Source organism: Microtus ochrogaster, unplaced genomic scaffold, assembly GCF_000317375.1.
Source record: "Microtus ochrogaster isolate Prairie Vole_2 unplaced genomic scaffold, MicOch1.0 UNK3, whole genome shotgun sequence".
In the NCBI taxonomy this organism is placed as follows: Eukaryota; Metazoa; Chordata; class Mammalia; order Rodentia; family Cricetidae; genus Microtus; species Microtus ochrogaster.
In genome coordinates, this window is record NW_004949101.1 from 18,458,603 (window position 1) to 18,470,223 (window position 11,621).

An 11,621-nucleotide genomic window follows, 5' to 3' on the forward strand; every position below is an offset into this window, starting at 1 on the left:
AATAAAATTAACTCCTGGGAATCTTAGGAGGGAATGGGCCAGTCTTCCCATTGTACTCCATCATACTGCCAGCCTGAGCCTCGAGCTAAGGTCCACTCTCTGCCGAAACTCACTAAGCACTGAAGTGTTCCAAACTAAGGGGAAAACCTGCCACAACGTTCACGGGGACTCAGTATCAACAGCTCAGTGCCTGATGGCAAGGGGGAACATATTTACTGAGAATTCTCCAGGAAAACTGACAAGATAGAAAGGCAGATAGCTCTTGGGCATAGCCTTCTTCTGGTGTGGTCATGGGTTTTATTAAAATATTCTATAAAACTAAGTGTCCAGTAATTTTCAGAATAGACCCCATCAACTTAGTTTACAAAGAAATACATTTTTCATTAATTGTTCTGATGAAGAGCAAAACCTACCATAGCAAGGCTAAAGAACCCCAAACTTTTTTCTCTGCAGTGCCAAAGATTAAACCTGGGGCCTGTGTGTGGCAGGCGAGTACTCTACCTGGGTTCTATCTTCAGGCCTACAAGCAAGAATTCTTAGGTGAATCACATACAACTTCACTTCAGCTTCTCTGTCACCGTAAAGCTAGAGACAATCTATGTGCAGACCTGCCTGAGGTCTGGGCTGCACAACTGCCACACACTAAACTGCTACATGGAGCAACATCACTCAGGGGAACACAGAAAATGAAGAGCAAGGAGCTTGAACTTGGACAGCACCCTCATTCGGGGAAGTGCAGTCACCCTCCTAAGAAGGTCATAATGTTGAATGATCAGGACTCTGAAGACTCGATTAAAACAAAAACCACAAGAACAAATTTTCTAAAAACTGTAGGCTTTTTATTCAGTTAGAGGTAGACAGATGAACATGGAAGGCTGTCCCATTGAATTTGCCCAGAGTTCATATCCCACTTCATTCACCCATCCCACACTGCCAAAAATCTCAAAAGGAAGAATCACAACCGCCAGGAGGCTTTGTCTTCATACTTCTTAGCAACATGTCCATGAGTTGCTTGCAAAGAAGTTCCTATAAACTTTTATTTTCACTGTGTCCAAGTTTCTTGGCCCTCTAATAAGTTCCCTCATATGTCAACAGAACCTGCTACGACCGACAGGGGGCAGAGTGCCGTGACTATTTCTATGAGAGACTACGAGGGAAGCTTCAGTTACATATTTGTTAAATCCCTGTGCATGTTGGGGAAGAAGCTGGTGAGGCCAACAAAGCAGAATACGTGCCATTAAATGGCTCTGCCTGGCTGTTTAAAAAGAACCCACATAAGTTATCTTACAGACAACATTAAAATATAATGGAATTGATGCCTGATACAAAAAGTAGAGAAATTATGTACAGGAATTCACAGCCCAGAAGGGACCTTAGAATGAACTGATGGAAACCCGGCTATTTTACATAGCTAACTTTGAGACAAGTCATATTTAGCACAAAAGCAATTATAGTGTAAATTACACTTTCCTCCCATGGCTCCTAAACTTTATAACCCTTGTCTGTCTTCGGCAACACTGTGAGCATTCTTCTAGGAACAGGAATGTGTGTGGTGGTCCCAGATGCTGACACAAATTTTGATCCCAGCTTCACACTTTACAGGATCATGTATTTGAATATTGCCATGATAGCAGCACTGATAACCCCAGAAATGGGGACAGTGACAAACCAGGCCATAAAAATGTTGCGAAACAGTCTCCAGTCGACAGCCTTCTTGGATCGGAGCCAGCCGACAGACACAACAGAGCCCACCTGGGAGACACATAGACCAGACAAGTTATCTAAGTAGCCACGGGAAGACAAAGGCAATATAGATATTCAACTATCAAATCTGTGCTAAATGTCCTAAAACACAAGACTCTTTTTCTCTGCCCTTTGTAAATTAAAGTTCTGACTTCCTAACGATTGTTCTGGAGAGTGGCTGGTGTGTGACACAACAAACACCCTAGCAGAAAGAGCGCCGTGCAGCCCCAGGCTGGACCAGCTTCAGTCCTTTTAACAAAGTCAGTTTCTCTTCACTATATAATTATGTTGTGGTCACCAAAAAACTTCTTGAAAGTTCAATTAGTTTCTTAGCACTACAGCCCTGAGAGGCTCTAGATATATGCTTTTAAACAGAAGACTGCCCTTACGACAAGTCTCACAAACTTGTTAACCAGCATATTTACTACCCCAAGAGACAGGAACCTATCCAGACTAGATGACACTCTCACACTACAGACTGGCTTCCCGATGGAAGAAAAACACAGAGGAGCAAAGTAAAAAGGAAGCTCAACACACAAACTAATTGGTCAGGAATCAGTTAGCTCCAACGAGAGAACAGAAATAGCAAGCAGACAAACTGCAGAATGTCAGCTTTTATCCACAAGGCCCTGTCTAAGCTTGTCAATTAAGACTTCAACTGTACAAAACTTTCTAAATCAAAGAAAAGAAGTAAAGCCATGCATATGAATGGAGCTAGGACAATGAAGGGTTCATTCCATTCCACTTACTTTACAGTGTGTTGTGCTGATGGGAAGGCCGATGTTTGATGCGATGACCACAGTGAGGGCAGATGCCAGTTCAATACTGAAGCCACTGTTGACACAAAAAGATGCTTGTCAACATTTTAGGTTTTCTGAAAAGCCAACACTACCAAGTAATCTAATCTACACAGCAACAAAACCTGACATTTCTCCTCTAACCCTTGAAACCTACTTAAAGAGGACCAACGCTCTAACACCTGAGGATTAAGTACTTCTGGAATTTCATTATTTAAAAAGCTGGGACATGCCAAACACTGCATCTCTGGGGACAGCAGCAACTGTGGTACACTCCACAGCACTGCACCGACTGCGATACACTGCACTGCACACATGTCTCAAGAAGCTCAAGCTCTGTGCTGAGGCAGGCTTCACCTACTCACCTGGAGGGTGTGATTGGTGTCAGGTCCTTCCCCATCGTCTGCATAACTCTTCTTCCCCAAACCCACAGCCCTGTGCAGATGCCAACACCACCATAAAGCAGAAGCTGTATCGGTGTTGCCACTTTCGTAGATACATCATTCGTTTCATAAACAAGGTACAAGGCAACCAGAGGACCGATGGCATTGCTAGAAGAAAAAGGAGAACAGTGGTGACTTTCTAGAAAGAAGTACTTGACCCAGTCTCTTAATAACTGATAGACTGAACTGTCTAGACCCAGCTTTTCAGCTCATTTAGCAAGTGACCCTATAGAAGCCCAACACACAAGACTATCAAGACTGCGGTGACAGAAGGGTGTAGGCAACTGGTCTCTCCTCTACACACTTAAAGCAAGCCTCCAGAACCCAATGAGGGTCACAGGGCACAGAAACAAGGCTTGACGACCTTAAGTCCACTCTTCGGGGCAGTCAGTGATTTTAAGTTTTTCATCATTGATGTCTTAATTTATCAAAGACTCAGTTCCCACCCAGAGAGACATTTATCTTGAACAGAAATAAAGCTAAAAACATTCTTATAAACTGGGCGGCAGTGGCGCACGCCTTTAATCCCAGCACTCGGGAGGCAGAGGCAGGCGGATCTCTGTGAGTTCGAGGCCAGCCTGGTCTACAAGAGCTAGTTCCAGGACAGGAACCAAAAAGCTACAGAGAAACCCTGTCTCGAAAAATCAAAAAAAAAACAAAAAAACAAAAAAACAAAACAAAACAACAACAACAACAAAAAAAAATTCTTATAATCTGAATGAACTTCCCTTTTGTTTTATTAACCACCACCTCATCCTGTCTAGACTGTTCAGTGTCCCCCAGGAGGCAGAGCACAGGAGGTGAGCAGACTGTAAAAAGAGTAAGCAACGCTGAGTCACGTGGACTGACCTGACGTCATTACCACCATGGGCAAATGACCCAAAGCAGGCTGTAAGAATCTGCAGAAATTGGAAGAGGAGGGAGACTTCAGGCTTATCCTGGTCATACCACTCTTCAAGAGAGCCACTACTCCCTTTTCTGTCACCCAGACCCATCTCAGCCTTAACATTCATGTCCATCTCAGATTCGGAGTGAAGGTCAGACACAGCATTGCAGTAACTGGTGTAACTGTCCATTCGAATCCGCTTCTTGGTATCTGCATTAGGCCATGTCAACGTCTCTGTTTCTTCCCCCTTCTGTTCACCTTCTTTGGCACGGAAGGAATCCAGGGGCATGCCACATATTGCCATGGTGTAGGAAGTGTAGCTGTTATTGCGCCTCAAGGGCTTGTCTCCAGAGTCCCCCATGCAATCTCCCACCTTGGCCAGATGTAACTTATGGAGCAGCTCTTTGTACAAGCCAGAATCTTTGTGCACGGTGTGATACTGATAGTGGCCACTGGAGTTGATCTGGTTGCTGACAGTTTGGCTGAATTGAACAAGGTTCCCATTAGGCAACTGCACTGCACCTAGCCAAGAGCAAAAACAGAACATTCAATGCAAAGTGCATCAGTCCAGAATAGCAGCCTCTGCACAACCACGACATCAGGAAACCCCGGGGAGTTAACTCACCATTGATTGTACCATCTATGCTGGTCTCCTCCTTCAAGTCCATGGGAAGCCGTTCTCGCTCTGGAGCTTCCTCCAGGTCTCCAAGTTTGAATGACACTGTTCTCTCCTCCACTACAGCCCGAAGAGGCCCAGTGGCACATGGCACCTCAGACACGGGATTCCCGTTCTCAACATCGCCAAGTGACATCTTTGTTTCTTCATGGTCTTCTTTCAAGTTGTTTTTCTTTTCCATTAAGGGACTTTCAGAGGGACTAGATTTTTTTTCTCCTAGGAAATAAAGGGGATTTTTGGTTTGACTATACTACTTTGTTCCACATCCTTTTCTATCCACCCCTGAAACTCATCTCAAAATAATAGCTAAGTAAATTCTAGTTAAAAAATTTAAGCTAACATTCCTACCCTCTTTATTATGTCAGGAATTCACCTTTCCCTTGGGAGCAAGCCAGCCACATACCACACCCTCTACTGGGGGGAAAGGATGACAAGCTACTGTAAATGGCCAGAGAGTAAATATTTTAGGGTTCTGGTTCATTTCTTAGTTTTACTATTATAATTTACAAGCGTAAAACCCTTCTTAGCACTCAGTTATAAAAGGGAGTTGAAGGCAGTTGACTAGCTGGGATAGATTGCCCCTAAGGAATCTCCTAACTGTCAGGTCACGAGTGCAGACAGCGAAGCTGTAACAGTCATGCCTAAACAGTTCCGCACCCGGCAGCCAGGCAGTGCTTCTATCAGGCACCTTCACCAACTGGCTCAGGCATCTCACACAAATACAACATTAAAGTAAGATTTGTCTCTCCTCCCAGACTGAGAAAAAAAATGAGGTCAGAGTCCTGAAATCCTCGTTCCCACTGTGCATGCGGCACAGCAGACAAGCACAGCTCTGGGCAGCTCCTCAGTTCAGCTGCAATGACGCAGCATTCTAACAACACTGCAGTCTAGGCATCCCGCACTGCTGGGAATCGGCAAACTAACTTTCCCTACACTGAAAGGACAGAACCGGGTTCTGCTAAGTTATCTTAGCAACTAAGAAAACAAAGACTAGTTAGGGCTAGTACCAATAGAAACTTCCTCAGTATTTAAATGAAACCACAAAAACAGTTCTGTAATAACCTAAGAGATTACTTATCCCTAAAACTGTTTACTTCTATATGTTATAGCTCTAGCACGAGGACTATGTGTATGGCTGTGCATCTGCATTATGCAGTGGATATTGCTACACACACAACACACACATCTAAGCTGAGTATACAGAGACAGCTGAGGCAAATGCTTTCTCTATCAAAACTACTGTGTACCTACCCTTAGTCACATATTCTTAATGGCTAGGTCTCAGGCCACTTTTAGTCCATTTAAAAGCCCTATGTTGTCAGTCTGCTCAAATAGTGTACTCTCATAGGTGAGAGAGGGAGGTAGAGGAGGGGGAAGGGAAGGGTAGGGTGGAGGGAGAACACTACTAAACTGAATTACTTACGTTCGATTTTTCTCTTCATCCTGGGACATACAAAGAACCAGACGAAAAGGGCACTGAAAACTGCACATCCCACCGAGATGAGGATGGTACCCCACAGAGGAAGTTTGTCAAAGCCCAGCACTACGAGATAAAATGGTGCATCTTGAAAACCCCAGGGCAACAGCCCCCTGCAACAACGTGTAAACCCTCCTGAGAGGAAGGAGGGCTTCCTCAAGTTAGCCCATCACCCTTGACAGCTGCTGCCATTCCAGAGTCTCATGAGGTTAGTGGCTATACAGACCATGGAGAAAACCCAAATGACCAGCTTATACCCACAGCAACCAGGCCCACTGAACACTTAAAGCGTGTACTGTGCTTCTTCATGCTCTTGGCCCCACAGATGTAAGAGTCTCTACAACCTGAAGCTATAAAACCAATCAAGTATCCCTTTCTCCACCCAGCTTCTCACTCTAACTGCCACATACTACACTTACACATGATTTATTTTAACACTTAAAGTATCGTGCTGACACAACTATGGGAAGTCATCACGTTCACTGGAGCAGGCAGCCTTCAGAGAAACTGCAAAAGTATCATCAAGCTAACAGAAGACAGGGCTGTTGACTGTAGGAAGATGGCCTTTAAATAGGAGGTAGTTTACTAACAAGTCACTGAGATACTTGTTCTCCAATATTTTCCCCTTGGATCTGAGGATCAGGCTGGTTAGAATCAGCTTACCACTGGCATACAGGCACCTGGGGCTGCTGGTCTGCACTAAAGTCAGGACCACTTCACATTACTGAAACCCGGGGCACCACTGCCTGCTTGTCCTTCCCGCAGCAGCTGAGTACCTGTACTTGGTTCACTTGATTCTGCTTACTGCATATTGAGTTACTTATAAAATGGAAACATTATTGTTCCATAAAAACCTTTTAAGCCAGGGTTGTAGCTCAGCCTAGCTTGCATAAGGCCCTAGAGCCAATCCCCAGCACTGTACGAGACAAAATACTAAACTAGCCTTTAAGAATTGGACATAGGGGCTGGAGAGATGGCTCAGAGGTTAAGAGCATTGCCTGCTCTTCCAAAGGTCCTGAGTTCAATTCCTGGCAACCACATGGTGGCTCACAACCATCTGTAATGGGGTCTGGTGCCCTCTTCTGGCCTGCAGGCATATGCACAGACAGAATATTGTATACATAATAAATAAATAAATATTAAAAAAAAAGAATTGGACATAAACTGAGATCCTTCAGAACTGAAGTTCTGTGGCGACTACCAGTCTTTAAGTTCTGCTTTCAATTGTGATCACGCAGTTAGTCACATAAAGTAAAATACAAATGAGGTTTCATCAGTCTCCATCACAATTTAAATGTGGCCCCTTTCCAAGCCAAAGGGAATAAAAGGACTGGTTTTCCTTATACATGATCCATAAAGGACAAAACAAAAGTAAGCAAAGCTCTTGCATCAAAGCCAGTTCTGTCATAAAATATTGACATTTCAAGAACAAAAATGTTAGAACTATTCTACTAGCTATTTGTTTTGCTGAGTGACTTACTACATAATTTCAGTAGCAATAATAAACAGGTCACAAGTATTCAAATCCTTTAAGAAGTGAAGATGTGAGCATGTATTACATAAATAAAATCCCTATGCTACCTTTCTATTTACACACACGGACACGGGGGTGCCTTGGGCAGCAATCTTTCTTCTTCCCACAGATTAGTTAGGAGAGTAAGTGTAGTAACTGTCTAGGTTCTTATGCAATGAAGAACCAGCACGCCAGATGAGCCTGGATACAGAACTGTACTGCTCTGACTCATAAGGTCCAAGCTATCAACTTCTCAGCTGCCATAAGTGAATTCTTTCCTTCCCTTAGTCCCACTAGGAAAGCAAACAACACCTGAACTTTATATCCTCTCAAATGCTTCCCCTTAGCTGCAGAAATTCTTCTTCCAAGTGTAATTAGACCACCAGGTATTCAACTCTTCTCATTCAAGTAAATTCAAACTGATAAATTAGGAACTGAAATTGCTCCAGTTGGGAGAGAAAAATGACACCCAATGACCAGTCCTAAATGACAGGTTATTGAAGAACAGGTTAACTAATGACTCTTCAATAGTTGAGGCCAGTATCAATTCCAGCATTTTTGGCATAGATACGACAAAGGGAGGGGAGAAGGTCATATTATCAGTGGATCCTGTGAAGACTAAAGAGGAAAGGTCTGTAGTGATTTAGAATCTGAGCAGGTCTCTTTGGTTGAAAGCTATCTAGGTTAACTCAGCATACACTAGCCTGCAGCCTTCTGAAATGGGCGCAGGCCAGCCACCTTCTAGGAGATTTCAGCCCTGTAAAGCAAAAAGGGGTAAATTGGGCATTTAATGCAAGTTTTGTAAATAACCTTAAATTCACATGTAAATATCTTGATTTGTACTTACACGGTGCTCCAGTATACATAATGGAAAAGAGGTTTATTCCAATTGTGCAGGCATAAAAAACTGGTAAAGCACGTAAGCCATTAGGAACTGGATCTGCCTGTAAAACATTAAGATCAGTATCTTAAAAGTTGTAAATGTAGATCCATTTCCATAGCACACTGTGGCAAGGCATGCTGTGGAATCATGGTGCTAACAGCCTCCTACCTAATTTCTACAAAGGCAACTAAGCTTTCTCCTGCATTCGCTCCCTAAAAGAAAGTTAATGTCACCTTCTATCCATAGGTAACTTTTTCTTCCTATTCTTAATAACAAGGACGAGATTGATATACCAAATAATCACTTCCTTTGAATTATCCAAAGTCCATCTGTAAACCTGAACACGGGACCCAGGCTGTACTGTACTGAAGAGATAAACAGAACAAGTTAAAATACTCATTTCCTGATGTTCTGCCTCCAAAATTAAAAATAAATGTGCAGGCTATATACAACCATCTCATACATACACAGACACACACATATGTATGTATATATATATATATATGTCTATACACACACATGTGTATAGACATATACATCTCAGTGTGACATAAGGCTTTATTAAAGTGCAAAGTTAACTCACTTATGAACACAGTCATCCAGTCAAGTGACTGTCAAGACTGTTTAGGGCCCTGAAGTAGAGGAGGGACCAGACCAAGTCCCCATTTTCACATAACTGAGTGTCATATTTTACTATACAGTAACAGGCTGACAAACACGTGAAAGGAAAAAAAGAACAGGCAAGAGGATGCTGATGGAGGAGGGGGGCATGTACATGAAATTTGGGAGCGAGGCTGACATAAGAATGTCTCGGAGTATAAGTGTAAGCCACTTGTCCACTAGTGGGTGGGGTGGGCAGGGATATAAGCAAAGACCCCAAGGCAAAGCTGTGAGACTTTAAGACTCACCAAAGGTCGGTGTCACTGAAAATGAAAACCGGTCCCTTTACAACAAGCATGCGCTACCAATAATCCCACAGAAAAACCTCCAAGTCAAACACTTAAAAGAACAAAACACAGACCCTCCAGAAAAGCCAAACCTTCAGTACAAAAGTTTAAAGCTATTCTGTCACAGTTCCACGAAAATCCTAAGGACAAGACAGAGGTGAAGACCCAAATGGGATTCCAAAGTTAAGACTTTGGGGAGAGGGAGGGGTGGCTTAAAAATCAGTGCCGGTAAAGAAAAAGCACGAAGCCCCACATAAAGAACGGCTTTTCAAATCAGCATAGACCCTCACTGAAAACAGGACACTAACAGTGAGACACCAGACCGGAAACAACCTACAGAACCCATGACTCACCCCTGAGTAACTAAATAGCTGCAGGCCACACCTAAAGGCAGACAAAAGTCTGAGGTAGACAAGCAAACCCAGGGTTTCAAGAAAATTCTGTAGACATTAGGGAGGGACTCTCCTACCAAATTTTCAAAAGCTATTTAGTAATTGACTCATCAGATAACAAGCTACCTACATTGTGTATTTTCTTCCTTGGGGTCAAAGGTTGGACAAGGTGCTATATACCTGTAACACCAGCACTGAACTTGGTGAAGACACTCCCACCACCGAGTTCAAAGTCAACCTGCACTACAGACTTAATGGAAAATATCAATAAACTTAAAATAAAGAGTATATAGCTTGGGACAGAGTAGGGAATGGCTAGTCTTAATACACTGTGAAATACACTAACTGGTTAAAAAAAAACTTGTTAGAGTCAAGAAAAATGTTAAAAATAGGGACGGTCTCTCCCTTCTAGCCTCCTCCCAGTTCTTCCCAAGAGGTAACTAGGCTAGTGATTTTCATAAAACAGTTTTCTATCATGTGACCTATTTGTCTTTTACATACAATGATAGAGATAAAGCCAGCTATGCACTAGGTCTTTCAGTCAAGTCAACAGACTTCTGGGAACTATTTTGAGCCCAATCTATGAAGGAATGAGACCAAGAATTGCAAGCTTTACTTGGAAATTACGTGAATATACCTCACTCAGTTATATAGAGGGAGACAGGGAGGGGTCCCTCTTCTGTTACTGAGAGACTGTGACCAAATGACAGAGGAGAGGGGAGGAAACTCAAAGTCAGCAATGTATTAGACATCCATCATTCTTGATCATGCCCACTGCATACTCTTATAAGAAATATTCTCTAAGCTGAGAGTGGTGGCACACCAGTAATCCAAGAACTTGAGGGGTGAATGCAGGAGGACCAGAAGTTCAAGGCCCGTCTGGGCTACATGAACTCATAAAATAGAATAGTTAACATAGCCAACTTGAACTCCCAGTACCATGCCATACATCCTCAACGAGAGGGTCTGGACACTGAGAAATCCCTCTTTGCACCTCTGGTCCCCACTCAGGGAATGACTAAGACCAGCGAAGAAGAGGCTCATCAGAATCAGAATGATCGATCTATTTCCCAATAATCACAGGGGCCAGCATAAACCTTCATAGAAAAGGAATCCAAACAACATCCAATTAATTATTCTGGTTTTCTGGCACACTGAGAGAGATACATGGCTCTAACAGGAACACTAAACTTGGATTACTAAGTACTCATGGGAATCAAATTACCATATACTACAGTTAGGGGAATGGGCAGAGCACTAATTCTACCTGCTTGCTGGATGCAAGAATACCATTGAGCATCAGTGAACTGTTTACTCAGTCACACTGTGACAAGCCAGAGATGTTTCCTTTTTTATTTGCTAATACTTGTATTATTAATTAATCAGTTAATTTCCTCACAGCCCAATCAGCTTCCCCTCCCTCCTCTCCTCCCCTTTCAGAAATGTGCAGGCCTTCCATGTATATCAGTCAGTGGCAAACCGAGCTGTAGCAAGACTAGGCACCTCTCTCCTATGTAGGCTGAATAAGGCAACCCAGGAAGAAAGGGTCCCAAGGGCAGGCAACAGAGTCAGAACTGCCCCTGCTCCCACTATTAGGAGACCCACAGGAAGACCAAGACAGTCCCATGCAAGTTCTCAGGTTGGTGGTTCAGTCTCCGTGAGCCCCCATGCCAGGTCAGTTGTCAGCTAGAGATATTTCTAATGCTCAACATGTTAAACATATTCTGCCAGACACGCAATGGTGAGTATATTGAATCAGGAAGGAGTCAGAGAAGGACTTTTTTTTTTTTTTGGTTTTTCGAGACAGGGTTTTTCTGTGGCTTTGGAGCCTGTCCTGGAACTAGCTCTGTAGACCAGGCTGGTC

General features: G+C 43.2%; 1 protein-coding gene across 2 annotated transcripts in view; it reads right to left on the minus strand.

Annotated features, from left to right (window-relative positions):
• Positions 1 to 824: 824 nt before the first annotated feature.
• Slc20a1 (solute carrier family 20 member 1) overlaps positions 825 to 11,621 on the minus strand; it is a 13,814-nt gene continuing 3,017 nt past the window's right edge. The window contains exons 5-11 of one of the 2 annotated variants that reach the window (XM_005365643.2): positions 8,383 to 8,479; positions 5,969 to 6,088; positions 4,495 to 4,761; positions 3,833 to 4,391; positions 2,906 to 3,091; positions 2,493 to 2,577; positions 825 to 1,752 (exon numbers count right to left, since the gene is read on the minus strand). In XM_005365643.2, coding sequence (XP_005365700.1) covers positions 1,597 to 1,752; positions 2,493 to 2,577; positions 2,906 to 3,091; positions 3,833 to 4,391; positions 4,495 to 4,761; positions 5,969 to 6,088; positions 8,383 to 8,479 — 1,470 coding nt within the window. In that variant the 3' untranslated portion in view covers positions 825 to 1,596. Of the gene's footprint in view, positions 1,753 to 2,492; positions 2,578 to 2,905; positions 3,092 to 3,832; positions 4,392 to 4,494; positions 4,762 to 5,968; positions 6,089 to 7,117; positions 8,293 to 8,382; positions 8,480 to 11,621 lie in introns of those variants that run through there. The other variant, XM_005365644.3, reaches the window with a different exon arrangement.